This window comes from Uloborus diversus, chromosome 5 (assembly GCF_026930045.1).
Source record: "Uloborus diversus isolate 005 chromosome 5, Udiv.v.3.1, whole genome shotgun sequence".
Taxonomy (NCBI): domain Eukaryota; kingdom Metazoa; phylum Arthropoda; class Arachnida; order Araneae; family Uloboridae; genus Uloborus; species Uloborus diversus.
In genome coordinates this window covers 110,068,877-110,096,451 of record NC_072735.1, presented here as the reverse complement: position 1 = coordinate 110,096,451, position 27,575 = coordinate 110,068,877, and the positions used below count along the sequence as shown (strand labels likewise).

Sequence of the window (27,575 nt, the reverse complement as noted above, 5' to 3'; positions counted from 1 at the left end):
ATGGCGGCTGAAAGAGGTAAACCAATCAAATACGGTAACTTATTACCTGTTTTTAAACTTTGTGAATGACAGAAATTTTTCGTTGTGTTTATGGGTTTTTTCTTTTCTATTCTTTTGAAATTACACTGCACCATAAACTGTATGAAGGCTATATTTTAACAAATTTAAAACGTAGAAAGGAATATTTTACCTCTTTTTATAGTATCTTAAACCATCACAGGGTAGCGTATTCAAGCTCTAGAATGGGGTCGTTTCCAAAATTTTAAAAGTATTTTTTTTTCTGAAAGAGCATGCTTAAAAACATAGAATTTGACCATTTTTTAAATAATTTCTATAAGTTTAATATTTTTAAAAAAATACTTAAATCGGTGCTCTTTCGTAGTTTAACGCTGCTGCCGATGACATCACAAATGATGAAATGCCATTCACGGTCCAAAATATTTAATTCGCATCTTTATTCACGTGTATTGGCAACGATATGGTTGATAACAAGAGTGGAGCGCAATTTTAATTCGCTTCTTGATTATCATAACGTGGAAATGCGGTAGAAAGATGCGCCACATAGTGCATCATTTGTGACGTCATAAAGACGACGCCTTGTTTCAAGAATCGGACATTTTAAAAAATTAATTAAAAAATAACTGTTGGGAAAATAAAGTATTTTCGGAGTCCATGTTTTTTTTTTTTTTTTGCTTATTCTATCAATTTCAGTGACAAAAGGTACTACTTTTGACTGAAGGAAACAACCTCATTGTGAATAAAAGATTACTGTCTGACCACGGATTGTATGGAATTTTCAAACGTTCAGATAAGACGAATCTATCTGAATGAGGGGGAAAAGTAAAAATTTGATACCGGTATTCTGCTTATTTGAATGAGACTCTGCTTATGCAAAAGCTGACATCACTAAAAAATAATAGATTCGTCCATTTCCGGCTGTAAAATTATGTTTATCTTTCCACACAATCCGTGGTCAGACAGTAATTGCTTTTTGATCGAATTCAACATTTTGCTTGGAGCAACGTTTGTAATAAATATTGCAGATACGTAAACTGGAGATAGCAGAAGACTCTTTTAAACTAAGCTTGTAAGACGTCCCGGTTTTCAGACAAAATCCGTGTGCCCTGAACTATTTACTTTATGTCTCGTGAAAAGATAAATTCGATTACAGATGACCAAAAAAGTCTAAAAATAATTAACTGTGAAGGATTATGAAAAATAATAACTCATTTCTGTACCTCACAGCCATGCAAGCGTAATTCGAAAAAAAAAAAACCTCTGTAATTATTTGTCAGTGTGTTAAAAAAGCGAGCGTCCTATTCTTTGCATGAGCCAGACAAATGTTTCCCTTATCTCCTGTAAAGTAGCGATTATGTGACATACGTTAAGTCCGACTCTGAGGTACAGATTTGTAAAATTAAGCTGTAAAATTAATATTGGATTAGCTTGTGAGAATTTTTATAACAAGATTAAAAACAAAAAAGACTTTCTAGAAAAGTCAAAACCCATGAAAGGAACATGTAAATGTTGTTAAAATTTTTATTCCTCATTTAAAGTTTTTCTTATCACTAAAATAAGTTAAAAATATAAAGATAAATGTTTAAATGTAACTGCTTGCATCATTTATTATTTATTATTCCTGGTTTAGGCTCATAATTAGTAACCATTTATTCATAGCATTGGGAATGAACTGCCTTCTAAAACAGTCTAAACCAGCGGTATGTTCCCTTTTGAACACTCGCAGGGAGGGGGGGGGGGTATTCTTGTGTCCCGGTTGCCCCTTTTAGATAGCTGACAAGCCTATTTAAAACTAATTGAAAATGCTGAATCTCATTTTCTAAAAGGAAAGAAAAAAATGTACTTAAAGATAAGAATCTCAAAATCTAGATTTTTCATACAAATTTGCATGAAAAACGTAATTTTACTTTAAGCACTCGGAATAACTGTCAAAATAATACACTTAAAAAAGAATGGAAGTAATTTAAAACTATATTTTTATGTTTTTCATTTCGTTTAGAGTTTTGAGAGTGACTTCATATTTACAGCATTGATATTGAGCTTGAAAATTTAATAGCACCTGTGCTGTGTAATTTGCTGATTGTTAAAACGTGCCACATTCTTCTGATTTTTGGATAAACAAATAAATATCCATTCAACTGCTAGTGACAATGATATTTTAACACCTGTTGCTTTCTCTGTGAGATAAAACTCGAAATATACTATTTTGAGTTCTTTATAAACATTTTATTTACGAAAGTTCTTTTATGATTCCAGAAAACGAGGCCTCATCATCATTACAATTTAACCGAAACTAAAACTCTACAGATTATTTTTCAATGTAGGGGAGAGGAGGGAGGAATGGGACAGTGGGAGGAGTGGGACAGCTAAAATTATGGCAAAATAAATCACTTTATTTTATTGTCAGTTTGACCACTAGAAGGCCTGTTTATAGCTTCTTTTTGTTTCATACTTGCATTTTATCCAGCAGGAAGTTTCAGTTAATAGTTGGAAAAAGTTAAATTTCTCATCTTCAAAGTAAGTTTCTAATCTATTTTTAGTTTTATTTCTTTATTTATGTAATTTGTAAAACTAACATAATACATTATCATTGTAATCTTAAGTATATAATGTATGCTTATCTGCAATTTAATTAAGCCTAAAACCAGCATGGTTTATGTGACAAGTTATTTTTTAGAAGCAATGTGTAGAGGGAAGAATGGGACACTCCGAAGAGGGACGAATGGGACATGCCCCCTCCTCCTTCTCAGCAGAAATATGCAAATCGCAAACCCCCCTTAATAATAACATAAGCTAATAGCACCCCCCTTCCACTTTTCTTAACATTAAAAATTCAATTTAAAAAAATTGAGACTTAATTTAAAAAAAAAATGCTTGTTTAATTTTCTTATTTAAGAAAACTTCTTAGATCACAATTTTAAAAGAACTTAGCCATTTAAAAATTTTTTTCTAGTTTTTTTTTTTTTTTTTACAATTTAAGATTTTTGAAAATGTCTTACGTAAGCATCACTCAAACATTCCCCCTTCCGTTTTCACCAAAAATGAGCAAATTACTGACCCCCCCCTCCCCTAATTATGTTGCAAGGGTGGAAAGCATTTATGATACTGAAAGCTACAATGCAAAATTTATGACAAAGGACATGAAATTTTAATTTTCCTCAACAGGATGACTGTAGCATTATAGATAAAACAGATATTATCATGAAATTACCGCCACCACAATTGGTTGGTGGGACTAGTAGAGCACAGTCTTGTTTTTCTTTTAATGTGGACTTTTCTAATTATGACATTCGCTAATTTTTCTGTAATTTTCAAATGTGTCCCACTCCTCCCACCCAGGAGGGAGGAATGGGACAAAATTCTTGAAATTTGTAATTAGTCAAGTGTTAAAATAATAAAATGTTTAAACATTGTGTATATTTTTAAAATGTAGTTATACTATGCAAGTTTATTGTGTGAGCTTTTGCATTAATGAATAAGTAGAGGATTATGAATAAGAATCATTTATGTGAAAAGTGTCCCAATCCTCCCTCCTCTCCCCTACATTTCTTCTGTTGACAAAGCAAAAGCAAACAGTAAAATTATATTACATAATGAATTAACCGCTACTTAGCGTGATACTTTCTATTCGCAACTCCGAGCTTGAATACGCTACCTTGAGGTGATTAACAGTACTAAATAAAAAGGAAAAACATTCCATTCCACGTGTTTTCTTTGGGGTAAATTACAGGCTTCATACAGTTTGTGATGTATGGTAATTTCAGAAGAATCGAAAAGAAAGCTTCCCACAAACACGATGAAAAATTACTGCCATTCACTTAGCGTCAAAGCAAGCTATAAATTACGGCATTTGTTTGTTTTACCTTTTTCATTCGCCATTAGACAGTAGCTCCAGCGCCCTCTATAATTTATTGGAGTTGCGAATGAAATATGTGAAAATTGGAGTCTTAAAGTTTTTAACTGATTTGTTTCATATCACCTAGCAGATGCAATGCTGCCGCTTAAAAGAAAAATAAGTATTTTTGTAATAATATTATTATTAATAAAAATAAATAAACTTGTAAAATTGAAAAGTGCAGTTAAATCTAGGATTTTAATGCAAAACAAGATATAGAAATGTCTTTTTGCAATGAACACAAAATTTGTGTTTCTGTGTTTAAAATATGTTTTTCATTATTTGAGCAATATTATGCATTTCCTTTACTACTACCTATAACTTTCTAGTGTCCATATGAGGCAGTGAGAAGCAAATGGATTTAAGTGGACATTTTCAAGTTTTGTGTAAAACACGTTTAAAGATAACATCCTAGGTAGGTTTTCATTGAAACCTTTTTCTAAATCATGCTGTATAACAGCAACTACCAGGGCTATTAGTACCATCTCTTGCCCAAAGACAGAGGAGAAGTTCACCTACCATGTGTACTGGTTACCACCATTTTTTTTAAAACTTTTGCCACTTACATCCCTTTGCTTCTCACTGCCTCATATGAAATTGAAATAAAATTTAGATTGTTTGTACTTTCAATACCAAGCATTGAACTTTGCTTTTCTTAGCCTGGTTCCCCCTCCCCCTCCTTGAGGAATTTCTTGCTACGCTACTGGTTCAACATAAACATGAACAAAAAGTCTAAAAAAATTCTTAAATCTACTGTTAAAACGTAGAAATGAGAAAAGAAGGTCTCAAAAACCTTAAAATGCTTGTACTCCAGGGGTTTTCAAACTTTTTTTACTCACGGCGCCCTTTGATGAATTAGAATTTTCTCACGGCACTCTAGTTCTGCAAAAAATACAAGCAAAGCGTTCTAAACCCTTAAGGCAATTATGTAATCCAGGATATCCACTTTATTTCTTAACCCGGGGGTTCCCAAAGTGTGCCGCAGGTAGACGTGAGGGGTGCCGCGAAATGGCCATGGTATCAATGTATACAATGTAACAAAAATAGGCTAGGGCAGAGTTTTTCAATTTTTTCTATTCGCGGCACCCTTTGTAGAATTAGCATTTTCTCACGGCAGCCTTGCTTATCTTTGTTATTTTATATGTATTGATATTGTGAACATTTTGCGGCACCTCTCGCCTCTCCCTGCAGCACCCCAGGGTGCCGCGGCACGCAGTTTGAGAACCCCTGTTGTACACAATTCCGGAAAGTTCACAATTCCTGCACAATATAATGCTATCCAGTTGCACGTTTTCGTTCCTTATAAAAAAAAATCGTGTTATGTACTTTCAACTTGAGTATCAGCTGCACGTGAATACCAGCCCAGAGAGTCGATGATTCCTCGCACCTGTTATATTACTCGTTCATAACTCATGCCTCTTATTCTTGTTAGATCTTATTCTGCACTTCACTCTTGGTCACTTAAGCGAAGAGTTACGATATTTTTTACTCAGCTCGTTTGTCTCGACATTGCCATTATACTTTTATTTTGCATGTTTCGTGGTCAAAACAGATCTTGATTTTTTTTTAATGCGTCAGCCATTTGAGAAGAAGCTGTTTTGTGACTAGTCTGTGAAGATTTGGCAAATTTTACAGGATTACGCTTCTCACTGTGTTTCCACACGAAGTCTCGAATGGAGGGAGAACAGTTTACTCCTTGGGAAAAATTGAGAAAAGTGAAGGTTTGAAGAAAATTCGAAATATGTGGCTGATACAGGTGCGCAGGGAGGTGGGGGGACGAGGTTAACTCCCCAGAACCCTCAATTTTAAGCAATATTGCCAATCGTAGCCTCTCTTCCCCTTGTAGAAAGTTTCGACTTGTCATAAATAACTTCTCCCAGAAAAAAAAAGTCTGCGTGATACCCGCAGTGGGTTGTAGGTTTAGTTACTTCACTTGACAATGACACACAACAACATTTTTGATCATAATTAAATCAATGAATAAACATCCCCGATCGTTTAAACCGATTTTGAGTCATTCTCGCGAATAAATAAATATGTCGAGACTTTGAATTTCTTTTATGAACTTGAATAAACTTTTAGTATTTTTTTCCGAATTGATTATCCGTCGATTTTTTTATAATCAAGTATCAATGATTTGTACATAAGTAATTTATGAATGATTAAAAAATAATTTGACTACTTTGTTACACATAGAATGCAACATACTGAACAAAAAGATGCCTTTAAAAATTCTTCCGAATCATAGATATGGAAAAAGGATAAGTATAAAATGAAATAATAGCTCTAAAATTGTTATTCTGTTTGTAATTTCAACATTTTTAAAAAAATCATTATCATATTTGTTACACAGTGGATATATTCATTAACACAATGTAACTATCAGAAACAAGGAATAAAACTTACCTTGATTGTAGATTATAGAATTCGAAGTGGCTAACCAAAGAAATTTTACTATTACTTACACTTATTTAAAAATATTAGCAGATTCAATGTAATTGTTTATTTTACATTCGAAATGGCTGCAGGCCTCAATTTCCCAATAGTCAGAGTAGGCAGTTGCATAGGGTGGCAAAATTTTCAGGGGGGGGGGGCAAATTTTGCTTCAACCAAACCAAGGGCGGCCATATGCAAAATTTTAAGGGGGGGGGCTCAAAAATTTTGACGAAAAAGAAAAAAAAGAAAAGTGAAGACAAAAAGCTGGTGTCAATTTCAGAAAATGTCGTTGCGTTTCACCAGAAGTCGCAACAAGATTGGAGTTAGATTAAGATTTTTAGCGATATACTAAAGTTTATTCAGAACTGGTTTCATGAGTAATTGACGTTAAGTTCTTTTTTACATTTTTTCTATTTAAAATTTGTTTTCTGTTAATATTAAGTCTCAAAGGTTAATGAAAATGAGTGACGAGCGAAAAAGGCTGAATGATTTTAAGTAAAGGAAACATACTCGAGGAACGAAAAAGAGTCTTCAAATTATTTTTAAACGTGATGTATTATTTTTCAAATGGGCAGTTTTCAAAAGCGAAAACGAGAAAAAACGTTAGGTATAATTAAAAAACAATTTTGAAACTTTAAAAGAAGACAAAAGAATATGTTACAATATTACCTCCACATTTTTCGACTCGTCAGAAGGAATTTTTTGGGAGATCGCTGTGACCTCCTATCGGGGCGCCCTTGAATGTGAAACGTCATCATTTCTTCATAAACTTGACAGTTTAAATTTTGGGAACACTTTTCTTTGCGTGTTTTTGAGTTTTTTGCTTCTCTCAGGGGGAAGGGGGCGGCAGATTTCAAATCTGCCTAGGGGCGGCATGGAGCTCAATTCGGCCCTGAATGGCTGTAGCAGTGGACAATATCAACCTTAGAAAATGTTGAAACATAAATAAAACATTACTTTTTAGGATATTTTTTTTCTCTTGTTGTATTGTTATAGTTACTTTTGTCTTCATCTTCTTCTTCTCCAAAGTCTTGACAGCCCACTATAGGCTTTTGCCTTCCACAGAACCGAATTCCAAACTCTCCCATCCCTGGCCAGAGACATCCACTTTGTTATTTTAAAAAATTTTTAAAGTCTTTTTTCAGACAGTCGAGCCACCTAAGTTTAAGTCTTCCTCTTTTTGGGTGTAAAATGGTCTGGCTGAGAATTTTTTTGTTGGCCAACTTTCATTCATTCTGCACAGTCCTGTCCATTTTATTCTCTGAATCGTAATGAATTTGTAAAGTTCAGTATGTATCAAATAATTTGTAAAATTCAGAGTTGTTTCTTTTACTCCAGATATTGTTATATTTTTGTTGAAGGGAACTATTGTTTAGGCCACAAATCAGTGGCGGATTTACTAGGGGTGCGGTGGGGACGACCTCCCCCTCTATAACCCTCATTTTCCGAAAACAATAATATGAAATTAAAGAATATACTAGCAATTGCTACTATTTTTATCAAATGAATTCAATAAATTTGCTAAAAAAACACTTTTTGGAAATGGCACCCACCATTTTTTTTTATTTGGATTATTTTTATTTGGATTGAAAGGGAGTATTTTATTAGCCATTAACACTCTTCTGGGGGACTAGGGAGGTGCAAAGTTCAAAAGCATGAACATTTGGAGCAGTGTTGCCAGATTGGGGGAAATTTCCCCATTTTGGGGAAATCTGGTGCTCTCTGGAGAAATTTTGGGGAAATGGGTTTTGAGGGGAATTCTTTGGGGAAAATTTTTTTTTTCTTGGGGAAAACCAGGGGGAAAAAAACTTCGGGGAAAAAGAATTTTTTTTTTCGTATTTAAATTCGCGTCTTGACATCTGATAGTTACATTGTTTGTATCAAACAGCGCTGGTTTAGCTTTGCTCAACTTTATGGAATTCGCAAATCGAATTATATGAAATATTCTGCTACGGAATTCGCGTGAGTAACTAGTTATACGTGAAACAGGTAAAAATAATTGTTATGAAGAATGTTCTTGGATAAATATATACAAAAATCGTAGTTTAAATGTACCTACAGAAGTAGAGAAGTAAATGCGAGTAGAAAAATATATTTGGCTATTTCTTATCTCTCGATCAGGCGCTTGTATTTATGACTAGTGACACCCACACGGCGTTGCCCGTAGTAGAAAATTAAAAGGTCTTTTGGTTCCCCTGTATATTTACAAATAATGCATGATGAATTTCTCGCCAATTGGCTTGCCCACGTTACGGTTCCATGTTATGATAACTTGGTAATTTAGTCGTCCATCTTATGATAATTTTGTTTGGGAAAATGTTCTTAAAATTGGAATAAGAAAAGAACAAAATCGAATTTTCGAAAAATTGCTTAAAGGTGCACACTCCCATGCTACAAACTAATTCTTTGCCAAATTTCATGAAAATCGGCCGAACGGTCTAGGCGCTATGCGCGTCACAGAGATCCTGACAGACAGAGAGAGATTCGGACCGTGAGATATCCAGACAGAGATACTTTCAGCTTTATTATTAGTAAAGATAAAGAAAAAAAAAGCGAAAATGGGAATTAAAAATAAGTGGGGAATTTCATAAGAAAATTTGGCTATTTGGGGAGAAAAAAAAAATTCACGAGACAAAAATATCAGAGGAAGTCGATTCATTTTATGAAAATATTAGTGGAAAAATAATTTTTGAATTTGGGGAATTTTGATAGAAAACATCGCTTTTTGGGGAAAAGTTGGAAGGGAATTGGGGAAATCTTGATTTCACCATCTGGCAACACTGATTTGGAGCAAGTTGGGAGACTCATGAGAGGTATTCCATGAATATTAAAAAAATCAACGAAATTAATCTTTGTTTTCTAGGGCTTGTTTTACAAAGGTTTCACTTATTTTCGGCATAAATTCTTCTTTTCCTTCTTCTTGCTTATCTCTCTGCTCTGAATCAGATCAGATCCATGAGGTTGTTCGCCTTAATCAACTTCAAGACAGAAGCAGGCTTCTTCAGTAGATCCTCACGTACCAAACCAACACAAAAAATCAGATGTTGTGCAGTGGCCTCTTCAGTATGACATTTGGTGCAAATTGGGAGATTCCTATTACCATGGGAAAATCTGAGAGTTTTTAGATGACCTGTGCTCAGGCGAGCCAAAGCAGTTTGATCTCTCCTGTCACCCTCAAATCCAAGGGAAGCACCAGGAACCTCGCAAAAATACCATTGATGCTCAGAACATCTCCAAGAGCTGTTTATAGTAGCCTTACATCTGGAGTATAGTTCAAGATACCGTCCAGAGGATCCCCACTATTCTGAATCATAGTAGCCAGAAGCATAGAAGCCTCTTTCGCCAATCCATCCACAATATCGTTATATCTCAAATTCACATGAGATGGAATCCATTGTAAATGGAGGTCACAAGAACCGGACAGGTTCTTGAGTTTTTTTAACAATTCTTATTCCCTTTCGATCTGCAATTATTCTCCAATTTTTCAAGTATTGGATTAAACTGCGGCTGTCTGATAGGATCCATGTCTCCAGATTCAGAGTATAGGACTCACTCCTATAAGCCCTATGTCCGAAAAAATGTTCACGTTCTAAAAAAAAAATAAAGCATCGTATTTTGCATAGCAAAAACTATGCTCACTAATATGTAAAACATTAGTTTTCAAAGCCCTACTAGATGGGGGGGGAGCAATTGCTCCCTGAGCTCCCCCCCTGCGTGAAGGGTCTGAGTGGGGGGGGGGGCTTTTATGGTTTTCAACTGCCAACCCCTTGAATAGACTATAAATCCGCCCCTGCACCAAATATACTTCTCAAAATGTTTCTTTCAAAGATAGAAATGATATCTTACATTTTTCCCCCCTGTCATTGCCTAACTCTCCACCGAGAAGGTAAAAATTTGTCTGATTAAGCTTTTGTAAATTAGAATCTACGTTTTCTGCTGATGAAGTTAGACTTCAGGTACTTTTTAGACCAAAAAAATATAGGTTAGCAGTTGTGACTCTACTACGGATCTCAGGCATTATATCATTGAGAGTATTAACTTCTGATCCTAAATATTTCAAGTTATCAACAGTTTCAAATTTGTAATCCCCAATTTCAAAATGAGGGTTGTCGTGACTGCCACAGAGCTGTATTTAGTTTTATTTTATAATTACTTTTGTACAAAAGATATAATTTAGCTAATACTGTTTTACTGCTGTTACATTTCATCATGATTTTAAATCACATTTTAGCGCGTAGTGATTGTTGTTTCCACACAAAATATTTATAAGCCTTTCATAAATCAGTTAGTACGTACTAACCATTGACACTTGAGTTTGCGCAAATAAATGGAAAATCAAGTTAAAAAAGGGATATGATTACTTGATGATGATAATTAATCATTAAAAATTGATAAAAGATTTAAAAATACCTAGTACTATTTTCGTGAGAATAGTCCTACAATTTTTATTTAATATTTTACCTCTCTGGCAGTCGTGAAGGTTTGAAAACATATTTCATAAACTTCTTCAGTTTCGAATAACAATTAGAAGAAAGTGTCAAGTTTCATTGATCAAAAATAATTTATGTCCAGAAGCTTACATTAATTCGCTAATTGTTTGTATCGCTATTTCCATTGTTTTTATTATTATCATTATTATTTTGAAATATTTTATTATTTTTAAATACAGCAGTTTCGCATATCTGCGTAGTATATAAGTACATATTGTCCATTTCAAAATCATAACCTAACTTTAATAGGAGCATTCGTTTCGTAATAGACACAGAACTGAGTATCTTATTTATTAAAACTTAAATCATCAATCAGTGAAAATAAGTAATACAAATCTTGAAATATACATTTATGTATAAATAATATGATTTTTTTTTCTTTTTTGCTGATTCAATTTTAAAATATAACGAACGTTTGTGGATCGGTTCAAGGCATGAATTATTTATGACTGTAATTAAATACAGATTGTTCACTTGTTTTCGTTCTCAGAAAAAAAAACTAGGGCATCATTTCAACTGCCAGATTAAACTTCTGTAAAACTTTCTCTTTGGCTAAATACAATACATGTATTCAAGCATTTCTCTTAATGAACAATATGACAACTCGCAATGACTTTAATTTGAGCAATTACGCAACTGCACAATGTTAATTAATTATTTTTTTTCAGCTAATAAGGGCTGTTAAAATGCTTTAAGTGGTTGAAAATTGCATACATGGTACAGTTGTAGGTTTCTCTATATATTAAAAAAAAGTAAGGTCAAAGAAATTGTGAAATTCTGTCTGTGGCGGGCCTGCGTCCAGGAGACCCCATTGCACCTTCCTGCCTTGAAATTTTGTACAAAATATCTTCGAGCCCCGGAAGTTTACACTTGAAGTTTTTTTTTTTACTCGAATTAGTTTTTTTGTTATTAATTTTTTAAGCTTAAATTTCGCATAAATTGTCTGCTTTAGGAATGAAAGGTAGTCTTTTAAAATGTGCAATAAATGGACGATTTACAGAGTGCTTTTTGTAAAACACAAAGTTCTCGTTTCAAAGAAGTCACGAAAATGAATGCATAAATTTGCAGGCTAAAAGAAATATTCTTTGAAATCTAAAACGCTTTTCGTTCAATTTGCCAAAAATACTATGGCATGCCATCGAGCTGTTTTTAAATCTGTACCTCATAGCTAGACTGACATAAGTCCAAAACTTGAGATTTTCCGTTTATTAGTGCATTGTATGTAGAAGCCTATTCCGCATTGAGCCATGTGAACGTAATTCTTAAATAAAAAAAAAATAAAAATAAATGAATAAAAAAAATCGTTTATAAATTTTTTTTTACCAGGGTTCAAAGAGCGCGCGTCCCATCTTTTGCATGCGTCGGAAAAAAAAAAAAAATCCTTTCTCCTGTAAAAGTATCATAATGTGACTTACGTCTTTCTGGCTCTGAGGTACAGAAATGTCCATAAGACAGGAGAAAATTTCCCTCCGATTGGCCTCGTGTTCAAATTGTGGAGGTGGAGAGGACTAGTGACGCCATCTCTCGAGGATTAAGCCATCTACGGTCGTTCCGTGTTGGGAGCAAAAACGGTCGCCTTCTAGGTGCGACTTTGCAAATGGCCACCACTTTTGCGGCATACGACTAACTAGGGAACCACGCCAATAGTGTACTAATGAAAAAAGTTACGCAGGTAGCAATCGAATGAGAAAATTGAAACATTTTGTTGCCGTGGTAGATATGTAAGAGCTTTAAGTTTGCCGAAATTTTAAGAAAAGTGCAAAGTTTAAAGGTTTGACACGACGTTGAAAAAACCGTGCAATTTCACCGTGTGCATGTGGCAGGACATCCATTTACAAACCGTGAGAAAGATATCTTCGATTTTTCTCCAAAGCTCGCTTAATTTGGGGACTTTTCTTTAAAGAATCGGCGAACTTTAAGATCTCATATTTCGATAACTGGGACATGAGGACAAATACTTTATGCGTTCAAAAACATGTTATACTATGCTCCATTAGAACTAGAAAATTGAGAAAAGAAGCTTGGTACTATCCAATAGGGTTGTCGAAAAGGAAATCGAGACAAAAGAGGAAAATGTCTAGAAGTCAGGGGCTGGGCCGCGCCGCTGCCGCCCCTATGTGCGATGTCGTGCGGTGCACGACGGCGCCAGAGTCAAAAAGGCGCCGAACTCTATCAATCAAAAATGCTCCAAAAATGGGGAGAATCTCTCTCACCGAAAAAATAAAAATGAACTTTTTATTAAATCCAGAGCCTGATCAAGCCAAAGTGATGCTGAGGCCCTGGCAAAATTTGAAGCCCCTCTTACAAGAAAATCTCCACATTTTTCAAGTGGAAGTTTCCAAAAAAAAAGGAAGAAGAAATTTACCCTATTTTGGTATCCCTAAAATTGTGGTGCTCAGGTCCATGGACCTGCCGGACCGTGCGTTTACCATGCCCAATTGGGGCGGTGAAATTACACTGCTCATTAAAACAAGCAATCCACACGCTGCCTACCAAAAGGAAAAAATAATGCCTCTTGTGTCTAAATATGCTATTCAAAGCGCAATCTTTTAGAGTGAAAACACACGATGCTAATTATTGTACAGTACAGTCTCAAAAATCCGAGTTAATTGGGGCTCGTGTCACCTCGGTTTACTGAAAACTCGGATTATCTGGAAAATTCTTCCAGATTGAATATTGACACTATTCAGACGATATAGGAGGGACACGTTATACTTCCTTGTGCAAAGAAAAAGAAGTATTTTCTTCACGCAAAATTTATTACTCAAATTTCAACATAAATTTACGATTTAATTGCGTCTAAACAAGTTATTGATTTTAGTTTTTCACGATATCAGTGCGTATTTATGTGCACAGTTTTAAGCAACCAAAGCATGCATTTTGTCTGCATCCGATACCATTTCGACGAATTTTTTGTATCTATCAGAGTGCGTATGTACGAGATTTATCTTGCGTAACACAAAATCGGTTAGTAGTGAAAAATTTTACCCTGTGCATAAAACGAAAAGCATACTTCTGAGAAAAAATTTAGATAGTTTTTTAAACAACTGCAGTTGACAAACATGCTCAAACTCTATAGGGATTATTAGGTCTATTAATCCCCCTTTTGGAAAACAAAAATAAAAGTAATGTGTAACGTGTAACTCTGGTTGGACTTAAATTCAACCAAAGATTGGCAATGAAATATCACGCCAAGGAGTTTGTAAATACCTGGCATGTGGTAATGAGGAAAACTACATGTCTTAGGTCTTAAGGAACGTTTTTTTTTTTTTTTTAAACTTCCAAAGGGGATTTATTTCCTCTACTAGAATACTTCCGCTGAACTATTCAGAACTATGTGACGTCACGTGACAATGATTAAAATTACAGATCTTCACGGAGCGCTTTTTTTTAACTTCCAAAAAGGATTTACTCTCTCTTCTAGAATACTTCTTCTGAGGGTTTAGGACTACATGATGTCACCTCACAATGAAGAAAGTGACAAGTCTTCACGAAGCTTTGTTGGCGTTTCCAAATGGGATTTAACCCTTAACTGGGACACTTCATCCGATAGTTTAAGACCATATAATGTCACGTGACAAGGAAGAAAAGCGCAAGTCTTCGCGGAGACTTTCTCACTTTTCCAGAAAGGAATTGTGTCTACTAAGAAATTCCTTCGAGAGTATTTACAGCAAAATGATGTCACGTGACGATGACGCTAGTGACAAATCTTCTAAGAGCTTTTCTCACGATTCTAGAAAGGATTCACTTAGAATACTTTCCTTCAGGGTTCGGAACCATATGTATCACGTAAGAAGAAAGTGTTAGGATCTTTTTCTTGCGATTTCAAAGGGGGTTTACTCTCTATACAAGAACTCTTCCTCTGAGAATTTAGAGCCTTGTAATAATCAGGTCCTCCAAACAATCGCTAAAGCAAAAGAAAAAGTCAAGAAAGAAGAAAAATGGAAGACCATCTCACGATGTGGATGAAGGCTGTCGTTGCATTCTTTGTGCTAGCGACGTAGTACAGGAGGAACAAAAAGGTCGGACTGTCTTCAAGTCAGAACCTCATCCTTGAATTTTCTTTTCTCACGAGATGTGGAAAGCTGGAACGTTTAGAAAGTGACCTTCTTTTGCGAAACTCCCGAGAGATGGGCGAGACACCACACCCTTCAAGCTCGAGGCGTCAAACGATCGTCTCTGGGTAAAAGAGCTGTAAAAGCAACAGAAAAGTAAATACAACATACTTACCGGTTTTCCATGTTTACTTGTAGGCGTTATGACGCACGAATATGAAAAATTTGGAGCATCTGAGAGTGAAATGCCGTTTTAGGGCGGTGGAAAGATGTATGGTTACATATTACAAAAAAAAAAAAAAAAAAAAAAAATGTAGAATCATGTTGAATTTTAATGATGTAATTAGTCATCACGGTTTATCGGGTTGTTAAAATATTACACTTTTACGTTTAGGACGTGCAATAATTTTGTACTAGAGAACAAAAGTAAAATATTAAACAAAGTTTTCATTTCCTTTGAAAAACTTTAATTACGTTTATGACTTTAAAAGACAATAAAAGTAGTTTTTTTTTTTGCAAATTTCTGGGGTTGCAGTCTGCGAATTATTTTATCATTATAATTTCTTTGCCAAACGTGTGTTAATATATAATACACACGCACGTTCACTTGGGAAAATAGAAGCAGGTTGTTACAGTTGTTAGTAACGTTTTCGTCTGTGAAGATATATGGAAAGGAACTGTCTGACGCACCATCGTGTAGTTTTGATCTTGCTCTCCTTGACTTCCACCTTTCCCGCCATAAGATATTGGAACCAGTGATCAAAAATACATGAAAAAAAAGGGAGGGTGAAAATTAAGTTAAATTGCAAAAAACAAACCAGAAATTGGAGGGGGGAGAGGAGATCCTTTCAAAAATGCAAAAGCCATTATTTACTTACGTTCTAACCAACTTGGAAAGTCTGAAAAAAGTTCATCCAACGTAAAAAAAAAAAAGAAACCTTTCGGTTTGTAGAAAAATCAAAGCGTGCACATTTTTTGTCTTCAGATAGGGAAATTTTTTTTTAAATTGCACTTAAAATAGGAATTTAAAAAAATCACACGTAAAAAAAACTTTTTTTTTTGGTTCACATCTATTTGCCAGTACAAAATGATGCAATTTTCATTCCTCTGTAGTGAAAAAAAAAGAGGAACACAATTTTTAAACCTTCGTCTCCCGGCTCCGACTCTTTTTCCCCAAAAATCTGTTCGACTCCGACTCCACAGCCCTGCCCTTCTCTCGTGAGCTACCCTGATGTAAGGAAATTTGTTTGGAAACTGAATTTATTTTATTTTATTTTATGTTTACTTTTAGCGCGATTTCCAACTGTATGATTGGTAGTTAGTTCTTTTTCTCCAATCCTCTTACTGAAAGTTCTTTTCTTTTTCTGAGCAATCACGAATTGCTTATTGTTTTCACTTTACAGTTGAATAACGTCTGCGCCCTTTGGTTTTTATTTTCCCATTTTTTTATGCAGGTGCCCATGTGCCACGAATCGAATCATTCATAAACGATCCTTCTCGACTTCAAACACTCCTTTTTACGCGAAAACTGTATCCAGCACACAACATCCAGGATTCAGCTCCTGGTCTACGTCTTTGACGTCTTGCATTGAATTCAAATCATGGTTGCGATAAAAGCCATTAGTTGAAACAAGAAACCCAACGAGGAGGTTTCTATTGCAATTTGCGATTGCGAAAAACATAATTTGAATTCAAGATCTCAAAGATTTAACTAATCTTTAAAAAATTTTTTAATTGTACTATTCAATGTTTTTTAGTGTACTCTCAAAGCATAAAAACTACAGAGGTGTGAAAATTATTAGAATAATTGTGATTTTCTCAGTTTTTCTTGAATAATTTTGTATGTACTTGCATTAATTCATGAAGGATAACTTTTTTGTTTTTCCAATCATTTTTTTTACTTCTTTAGAGTAGTTTTGGGGACATTCATGGCGCCCATATGCAAAATTGAAAGGGGGGGGGGAGCTCAGAAATTTTAACCATGGTTTAGCAGGATATTTTCCCCATGGAGGCAGATTTCAGGACAGATTGGAGTCATTAAAATTTGACATTTTTAATTATTTATTCATTAATGGCAGGAGAAGAAATATTTTTATATTTTTTGCAAAGAAAAAAGTACTAAAAGCAAGGAAGTTCTAATTTAAAAAAAGGGGGGGGGGGGGGGGGCTCGAGCCCCCTTGCCCCCTATATGGACGCCTTTGGGGACATTACTTTGTTAAATGTTGGCATTTATGAAATAGAGAAACAATGGATCTTAGATAGGTAATGAAATTGTTCGCATTGCATAAAAAATGTGTTTGATTAACAATTGAATTTAAAATATAATTTAAAAACTGCCAGCTTGCTGTGCTAGTATTTTACATTCTTTCCTTGGGTTGGGATCAGCATCATTTTATTCTTAATCCAGTTCTTTCCGCAACTTTAATTAGTTTATAATCGGCAGCTTTTTTTTTTCTTCTTTTGTTAAAGAACTATTGCGTGATCATGAGTAAAGCAAGTGATATTTTTGCTAAAAAAACTAGCTTCAATAAAGTGTCTCATCCAAGAAAATCACTATGCACAACAAGAAATCGCTAAAAAACTAAAAATTTTGCAGCCATAGGTGTGTAGAATAAAAAGATCTTTGAATTTCAAATGTAAATCTATCAATTCCAGAGTAGGAAAGCGCAGTAAAAAAGTAAATTTATTGTAAAAGCAGAAAGGAAATAAATTTATATTGCCAAAACTAACAGAAAAACAACTGATCATGAACTAAAAATCTCTCTATAAGCGTATGAAGATATACAGTACAAAGTACAGTGAAACTTATGTAGGTTGACCACTTGCGGTGCAGTACTTTGGTGGTCAACTTAGACAGGTAGTCAACTTATAAAGGGGGTAATGATTTTTTTTTTTTGTCACTTCTTGCACCATGTATTCATTTTTTGACTAATTGACACTTACTCTTTCCGTTAAACTCACTTTCATTGTTTAACATTACTTTGAAACAATAATTTCAAAATTTTTTTCAAACATTTTTGGAAGTTATTTTCTCAGAATGACGTATAATATGTCATGTAAATTTAAAATTTCAGTAAATTGATCAAAAAAAAAAAAAAAAAAAAAAAAGAAAAAAAAATCATTGTTTATAAAAAGTTATTTGATATTAATAGTTCCTAAAAATTCATAGCTAATCAAAAATAACAAATTTTTCGTTTATTTTTTTTTCTCACATACATTTAGTACATTTATAACCATGATGATCTACTTTTCAACAAAATAACTCCTTATTAAAGTTTGGCGCACTTATTAGACACTAGTTTTGGAAATTCCATACGTGTGTACTAATTTTCTCTGGATTTCTCCCTTTTCAATTAATTTTAATATTTCATTATTTTTATCAATCTCAAGTTCAACTAACTTTCTTTTTGAAGCCATTTTATGTAAAACTATAACACAAAGAGCAACAAGCTGGACTCGCATAGTTCTAAAAGGCAGTTAAAAATGAAAATATCCTATTTCTTAATCCCTTGCACCAGAAATACTGCAATGCAAGTAACTTTTACTCTAGCACAATTCCAGTGTTGCCACAAAATATTGCAACTGGAAAAAAAAAAAATTGTACTTTTCTACTGACACATGTTTTCATTGAACAGAGAGTACAAAAGTTAATCTCAAATAGAACAACAAAAGAAAAACAAGTTTGGAGAATAAAAGGGTTCTTAGTAGTTTTCCAATGTGGTTAAACTTACAAGGAGGTTTAGTTATGCTGCTGTTTTATTTAGTTGGTAAAATGCTGGTCTGGCATCAAAAATATTCTTGGAAAGCTATAAAAAAATAATAATAAAATAAAATAATTTGCTAAATTAAGTTTTGAAAAATAAGCCAAGTGGTCAACTTACAAAGGGTTTTTTACAATACTCCAAACCAAATTTGGGGTACAATAGTGGTCAAGATAGACAGGTGGTCAAGATAGATAGGTGGTCAAGTTACAGAGGTTTTCCTTCATTATACAAGATAGGACTAATTCCGTTCCTGACAAAACCGGTAAACATAGACAGGTGGTCAACTTACAAAGGTAGTCAACTTTACAGGTTTTACTGTATGTGATTCTTCTATTCGTAGAAAGTTCATCTCAGTTGAACTCGGTGCTCGTTATCCTTGTAAAGAGGGCTGAAATAAAATTTGCTATGGCAAAGAGACTTGCTTGGGCAAAAATTGTGCATAAACTATTTGTAATAATTGGAGCAAGGTGAGAAATATTAAGTTTTCCTTTAATTATTCAGTTAAATTCAAGTAGTTCAGTCTCTTACACTAGCCATTTTATTTAAAGTTGCTGGGGAGTGATTTTGCTGCTCCTGAGATAAGTGATTTTTTACTGTAATTGTTTATTTTACTACTTTAGTTTCAGTATTTTTATTGTATTTTATCATATAATTAAGTATTCTTGTGCTTTTAAGTCTTATTTTTGATTTACTTGCTTTCTTAAAGTGTTTTTCTATTCTGTGTAGCTAAGCCTAAATTGTGCTGATTTCTTGTTAAGCCTGACTGCTCTGTTTAGGGTGTAACTTGTTTATTTTAATTTACTGCTTGTCTTAGGATTTAGTAATATTTGTATCTTTTACTTCCAATGCTTTCTAATTCTAATAATTAGCATTATTTCTCCAATTTTGTATTTTTGTATTGACTTTTTAAGTGTACCATTTTGAGCTAGAATGGGAATTATATGCATAATGAAGGAGGTTAAAAGTGGTAAAGGGGACAAGTGGATTTCTTGTGACCTATGTCAGATGTTCTGCTTGTTTAAGGGGAAGGATGAGTCTGAGAAGGATTTCATTTGCACAAATTGTGTTGAACTCTCAGAAATCAGAGTTAGGATGCTTACTTTGGAGGGTGAGTTAGCATTAGGCTGTAGGCGTGTAGATGGGGTAAACACTCCAGAAGGAAAGGCGGGAAGTTAGCAAAAAGGAGGTTGGCATTAGCTGTGTGTTAGATAGTGGGAATATTCCAGAATTAAAGGAGGAAGTTAGTAAAAGGATGTGGGAATTAGCTGTGTGTTAGATAGTGGGAAAATTCCAGAGGTAAAGGGGAAAGTTATTGCTGAGGTGACTAACTGGGAAACAAAGGGTATAATTTTGGGAGATTCAATAGTGCGTGAGGTGGGAAACTCAATAGGCAGAGTTAGACGTAAGGTGGCTAGATGTTGTTTGCCAGGGGCTCGGGTGAGAGATGTAAATAGGGTTGCTGAAAAGAAGGGGGTATTTAATAAAGAGGATGTAGTTACTTTGTGGGTGGAAACTAATGATGTAGGCCATAGTAACAATGATTTGAGTTTACAAAGGAATGGGATTCCCTGTTGGACAAAGCAACCAACTGTTCGGCAAATGTCCAAGTGGTTGGTTTGCTTCCCAGGTATGGAGTGCATAGGAGTTGGTTAAACCAACGGGCTAGGTGTATGAACCTGGTACTCAAGGAAATTTGCGTTAAGCGTAGTATCAGGTTTATTGATGTGTGGAGTAGATGTAAACTAGATTGGATTGCTAGGGATGGCCTACATCTGAGCTCTACAGGGGTCAAAATGGTTAGTGGTTTGGTTTTAGAGGCTTCAGAATCAAAAAACTAAGTTGGAATGGGGGGCATGGTTTAAGGAGCAGAATTCGAAAGGGTACTAACTATCGGGATTTTAGTAGAAACGGAAATAGGGTGGCTAATAAGAGAAAAGATTTTAACACTTGGGATTCTAACAATCGTGCAGCATTAAATAAAAGTAAGATGGGCTTACTTAAGGTTTTTTTATACAAATGCTCGTAGTATTAGGAACAAGATGGAAGAATTAAAAAGCATAATTACAGACGAGAGGTTGGATATTATTGGAGTTACCGAGACATGGGCTACCGAAAGTGATGATGATTTATTATCTATTGCTGGGTATAATTTGTTTAGACAAGATAGAGTAGGTAAAAGAGGTGGTGGGGTTTTATTTTATGTCAGAGGACACTTGAATTTGCAATGAATTGGTAATTAATGATAAACCTAATGAGATTGATATGATTTGGCTGGAATTGATTAGTAATAAGGGCAAAAAAACTACGTTTGGGGAATATTTATAGGCCACCCAACTTAAGCCAGGGTCAAGACGAACAGATGTTTAGTATTATTAGTGACATTTCTAGCAAGGGGTCAGTCATCATAATGGGAGATTTTAATTTTCCAGGAATTGATTGGAATAATTTTTACCATAGTAATAGCAGAGAAGAGGATTTTTTGAAAGTAATTGGTGACTGTTTCTTAGATCAAATTGTAACTCAGGGTACTCGACAGGACGCGATTTTAGATCTAGTTTTCTGCGACATGGAAGGCTCTGTTCAGGGGTTATGTGTAGGGGAACACATTGGAGATAGTGACCACAACAGTATTAGGTTTGGGATTAAATTTGATATGCACAAAGTAGAGAATTTTAGGTTTGTGCCCAATTTCAGAAATACTGACTTTGTGGCACTTCGGCAGAGTTTGAAAGCAGTTTTTTCTTCTGGATTGGACAATAGCGATGTGAATCTTCAGTGGGCAGAGTTTAAGGAAAATCTAGCGAATACGGTTAGGGATCATGTTCCTTTTAGGAGAAAGGGTGTCAACACTAAAATTTGGCCAATGTGGTTCTCCAGGGAAACTAAAGACGCTCTAAATTACAAGCAAGCTGCTTTTCATAGGTTTTAGAGAAACAGGTCACAGTGCAGATAGGCTCCAATATTGTAAGGCAAGGCGTAAAATTTAAGTATTTGGTACGGATTCAGAAAAGAGAGTTGGAGCAAAGACTGGCAGATAACATAAACAGGAATCCCAAGAGGTTTTTTGCATACGCTAATTCGGGGAAAGTTCGAAACAGTCATATTGGGCCACTGGTTGATGAGCACAGAATTTTAATTCAGGACTATAGTGATATTGCTAATGTTCTTAATAACTTTTTTTTCGAGTGTTTTTAACGATAACTGTATCTCAACAGTTGACACCAACAAGACACAAGCTATAGTACAGCTTGAGGACTTTGTATTTTCCAGGGATGACGTTTTACTTCATTTGAAAAAAATTAAAGAGACTAAGGCTCCAGGGCCAGATAATATTTATCCGAAAATTTTAGTTGAATGTGCAGAGGAATTAGCAGATGTAATCGCAAACATTTTCAATACCTCTTATAATTCGGGGACAGTGCCAGAGGACTGGAAGCTGGCTAACATTACACCGCTCTTCAAGAAAGGGTCTAAAGGGAGTGCGGGAAATTATAGACCTGTGAGTCTAACTTCGGTGGTTTGCAAAATTTTTGAAACGTTGATGAAAATTAAGATAGTAAATTTTCTAGAGACTAATAATCTATTGACTAGTTTTCAGTACGGTTTTAGGAAAGGTAAATCTTGTGCAACTAATTTATTACATTTCTATGACAAAGTTACCATGGCTTTGGACAATAAGAAGCCTGTAGATGTTGTTTACATTGATTTTCAAAAAGCTTTTGATAAGGTACCGCATGTTGCTCTACTTAGCAAATTAGCTGATATAGGAATAGGAGGGAAAACTTTCATTTGGGTAAAAAATTGGCTGACCGGAAGGAAACAAAGAGTAGTTGTAAGGGGAAATTATTCTAATTGGAGTGGGGTCTTAAGCGGGGTTCCTCAAGGATCAGTGTTAGGGCCTGTTTTGTTCATTGTCTTTATGAACGATATTCACAAAAATATTTCTGGGAACATGAACTGTTTTGCTGATGATGTCAAAGTTATGGGGGACTGTAGAAAATGAAGAACAAGCAAATCAGCTGCAAGAGGATCTAGATCATATTACGGAGTGGGCTGATAAATGGGGTATGGCTGTTAATGTTGGGAAATGTCAAGTGCTACATTTAGGGCATGGAAATAAGTGTACAAGTTATTATTTGCAAGGTTCAGTCATTAGTCAGGCAGACAAAGTTACTGATCTGCGGGTCCTAATAAGTCAGGATTTAAAGTTTAGCCAACAGTGCAGCATTGCTAGCAACAAAGCCAATAAGATGCTTGGGTTTATCAATAGATCTATTTCAAATAAATCTAAAGAAGTTCTTCTGCCCTTATATAGAAGTTTGGTAAGACCCCATTTGGAGTATGCTGTTCAGTTTTGGTCTCCTTATCTTAAGAAAGACATTAATGTATTGGAAAGGGTTCAAAAGCGGGCTACAAGGCTAATAAGTGGACTTTCCCACTTAGATTATGATTCCAGGCTTAGAAGGCTAAAAATGTACAGTCTTGAGCAAAGAAGAGACCGAGGGGACATGATTCAGCTGTTTAAATTTATTAAAACGAAAGATGTTACGGAGCTAAAGTTTAGCATTGAAAACAGGACAAGGGGTCATTGTTTTAAGGTATTTAAATCTCAGGCTAACATGGATATTAGGAAAAATTATTATTTTAGCAGGGTAGTGGAACCTTGGAACAGCTTACCGGAAGAGGTGGTAATGAGCAAAGGAGTAGACAGTTTTAAGAAGGTCATTGATCTTCACTGGGGATTGTAAATTGACTAGGACCAGTCTAGCTGGGCCCAGAGCCTGTTGCTGGTCGTCACTTTTGTATTTGTATTTATTAAAAATTGCACTAATAATCAATTGTATAATGTGTTGACATTCCAAAATTATTTCTTAATTATTTTGTACTAGTAAAACAGGTGCTATTGTTTTTGCCAGTATTGATGCTTTTTCAGTCAAAGCACAACACTTTGTCAACTTACAAAGAATTGCACAAAATTACATTTCCTGCTGCATCTTATAAAAAAAATTGTGTATTTACAGAATATATTTCATGGCCAGTGAAATGTTGAAACTGTACATATTTAGTAGCAATTTTACAATGTAATTAATTTCTTTTAGTGAAAAGCAATCATATTTGTGATTAGTTTGGTCCTTTGTCAATTTACTTATATTCAGCAATGATGCAAACTTAATCGGCTTTGAGCTACCTCTAAATATTATTCAAATGCTATAAAATATCGTCCTACTTATTTTCTAATGTATTGGAACCAAATGGGAGGGTAGGACTCAAAAAAATTTCACCTTTGAAATTTTGGACCACCTTAATGTGCAGTCCCGTTTTAATTACCTCTTGCTTGAATTTCATTACAATAAATAAAAGTTATGATTCCTTGATCTTTATTGTAACAGAATTTAACAATATTATTATTTTTGAGCATTTTTAAAGAAAATTAAGCCTGAAAGATCTCAAACTACCACTGCGCTTTTAACTAAAGCCAAATTTGTGGGGGGGGGGGGGGGGGGGGGGGGTCAACAATAGGGCTAAACAATCCAAACTGAAATATTGTTAGCCTGCATCGCCTCCCAAAATTGACAGTTGGTTCTTTGAGCAAAAAAGGTTAGACCACTGATTTACACAAACTAGTAATACAGGGTGGCGACAAATCAGGGAAATGTCAGGGAACTTTATTGATCAGGGAAATATCAGGGAATTTCAAAAAAATATAAAAAATTCAGGGAAAATTGATCAAATAAAGACAAAAAATTTTTTTTTGCTTTGTAAAATTAAATACTTTTATTTCCTATGCATTTTTCCCCCAATTATTTGTTTAAAAAAAAGTAAAATTATTGATGTGCGATTATACACTGACACATGTTTGTGCATTTTTTTCCCCTTAAGGTCAAACAAAGTATTGAATCTTAGTTATTAACCACAGGATAAACTTCCTAAGATTCTGTGTCTGTAAAGTTGTTTATTTTACGTAGTTTGAATTTTTCTGCCAATTGTTCCATGCTACGTAAAATAAACTACTCTACAGGCAAAGAGGAAGCCGCCATTAAAGACTTTGCTCCATTGCCTTTACTCATTATCTTGAAGTAGCTAGCGTACTGTAATCCCAATTTTCAGAAAAAAATCTTTTTTTTTAACTGATACTGCTAAGAGCTTAAAAGACATTTTACTTAGCATTTTCGATTTAATTGCTAAAATTGAATGTTAAATGAAAATCAACTTTGTTTTTTGCCATTTTATTATACGCTGTCACTTTAGATTATACGAAGGGGGGGGGGGGGGGGGTTCAGACTTTAAAATTCTTTTATTTTAAAACCAAGTTATATACTATAAATTTTAAAATTAATTATTGTTTTTTTTGTCATTTCAATGTTGTTGGTTACAAAAGATTTTTTTTCGACTAATAATGAAATCATTTGAAATTGAGTTGTGTACATAAGTAAATATTTTTACTATTTTTTAATAGTTAAAATGCTGTATTCCTTCATTAAAACCTACGTTCTTGATTAGAGAATAGCTCAATATGACTGGTTGTTTAAAAAGGTTCCAATTTGTTTTACATAAATATGTTCATTATTTACGTAAGTAAAACTGCATTACTTCTATACTTTCACAATTGCTTGTTATTCTCGTAGCAACAATTATGCTGCTTGAAAATTCAGTTCAAAATTATTTCCAAATAAACTTTTTTAGTTTTATCATAAGTAGATATGTCTTTAAGAGTGGTTTTAATAATTTCTTAGAATTCTCATGTTAACAGGTTACTGGAAGTAAAAAGTATTTGTTTTAGATTTCCTATAATATTTCTCCGTAGGTATTTTAATATACTATTTTTATTTAAAAAAAAAGAAGCTTATTTTCAAAATATATTTTTAATTAACAGCTTAAAACGTTTTAAACACTGCATTTTATTTAATATGCAATGGTTTTCAGGTAGGGTAAAGGAAGAAAACCATTATCCATGGTAACGTAAATCTGGGAAATTCTGTGAACTTAATCAGGGAAAAGTCAGGGAACTTTTTTTCGCCGTTCCTGTCGCCACCCTGTAATATGCGATAGTCATTTTCAAGTTAAAAAGAATCAAAATATTGGTACATAAACTTTCAGGTTCAACTAGACTGTGTCACTTGTTAGTGTGCCCCCTCCCATTAGAAATTTTTTCTTTAATTTTAACTTAATGTTATTTTTGCATTGTGGGGTTCTATGTATGTACTAGTCATTGTCCTGTTGAGGGGGGGGGGGGCTTTTAACTTTTAAGACTCCCTGGCTTTAAACTGACACCTGTATTTGTTTTTGACACTTGTTTTCGAAGACTTAACTAATGATTTTACTTTTTCAGGTAACAAATATGTACCAAGAGCGATTCTCTTGGATTTAGAACCTGGTACAATGGACTCTGTTCGTTCTGGACCTTTTGGTCAACTATTTAGACCAGATAACTTTATATTTGGTAATTAAAGTTTCATTTTACAGCATGAAATATTTTTGATGTTAACTTAATTAATGGTCTGTCCATAACTTGTAGTAGAATTCTTCCTACTTGATTTGTTTTAGAAGAGAGTGTCTCAACTTTTTTTTTCTCCTGCAAATCAGTTTAATTTTGTAAATAAAACAGACCTTTGAGATTTTTTACATAAAGAACAATAAAATTTAATTGTGAAGATAACTAATTGATTTCATTATTATACATAACTAAATGAACCTACAGTCATTGCCGCTTAATGTGATCACTGTGGGACAAATGCAATTTGATAACAATAACCGAAAAGAATCCAGGAGACGGAAAATAATGATTTTTTTTCCAATTAAGGTGCATTTATTTTGGCTACCTCAAATTAAAATCACAGTGACTCAACTGAACGCAGTTTGAAATTATAAATTATTAAATTAACAGAATGGAAATATCTGAATTATAAAAAGTTAAAGCTAAATTATGCAATTTTTAATCACATAGCAATAGGTGAAGTAAAATATGACCGTTTTCCCTGACATTCGTAAACTAGTTTCAAAGCACATTCAGCTTTTTTATCTTTTCCAGCATGGTTTTGCTTGTTTAAATTTTAATTTAGTTTCGCTTTGTTTTCAATCTCGACACAATTCTTTAATAGTTTACAAAGTTATGGCAACAATGGAGGTCCTACATCAATGCTTGCAACATGTCCAGCGACTGAATTTTTTTAGATGCAAAAAAAAGTTTTCTTAGGGGGAGTCTGGTCACTGGGGGACGAACTTTCTGTAGCTTCATTCCTAGAAAAATTTTGGACTGCTATTGAAAACCACAAAATGCTACAAAGAAAGTTAAGTCTCGGCAGGGTTTGCCTATGTATTTCTGTTAATTGAGGAACAAAAATGGGGGAAAAAATTGAAAGTTTATGAAAAAGTGATAACAATAAACGAAGACGCTGATTACAATATCCGACTTTTTTATCGTGTGTTGACATACAAGTGTTCCGGGACTTCGTGATTCTGATAACATTAAGCGAATGATAACATTAACCATGATCACATTAAGTGGCGCCTACTGTATTTGAAAAAGCAGAAATTCTCAAACTTAAGAACATTTTACACAATTCTTTATTTTCATTTATAAACTAAGATAGTTGTTTTACAACCTTTTAGAGTATTTAATCTGTCAAAAAGGCATTTTCTAACTGTCTTTAAATTTCTGTCAGGTCAGAGTGGAGCTGGCAATAATTGGGCCAAAGGTCATTACACGGAAGGAGCTGAATTGGTCGATACAGTCCTGGACGTAGTTCGTAAGGAAGCTGAAAACTGTGATTGTCTGCAAGGTTTCCAACTTGCTCATTCTTTGGGTGGTGGTACTGGATCTGGAATGGGGACCTTACTTATTTCAAAGATCCGAGAAGAGTTTCCTGATCGAATCATGAATACTTTCAGTGTGATGCCATCTCCAAAAGTAAGATAA

General features: G+C 34.3%; 1 protein-coding gene across 1 annotated transcript; it reads left to right on the top strand.

Moving 5' to 3' along the window:
• LOC129223077 (tubulin beta-2A chain-like) lies at nt 1–27,575 on the top strand. Its single transcript, XM_054857642.1, has 3 exons — nt 1–16; nt 25,989–26,099; nt 27,322–27,575. The coding sequence occupies exons 1-3, from the start codon at nt 1–3 to the stop codon at nt 27,573–27,575; spliced, it is 381 nt and encodes a 126-aa protein (XP_054713617.1).

Coding starts and splice junctions, on each gene's coding strand:
- LOC129223077 (XM_054857642.1), top strand. Junction 26,100..27,321: donor ACCAGATAACTTTATATTTG/GTAATTAAAGTT, acceptor AATTTCTGTCAG/GTCAGAGTGGAGCTGGCAAT.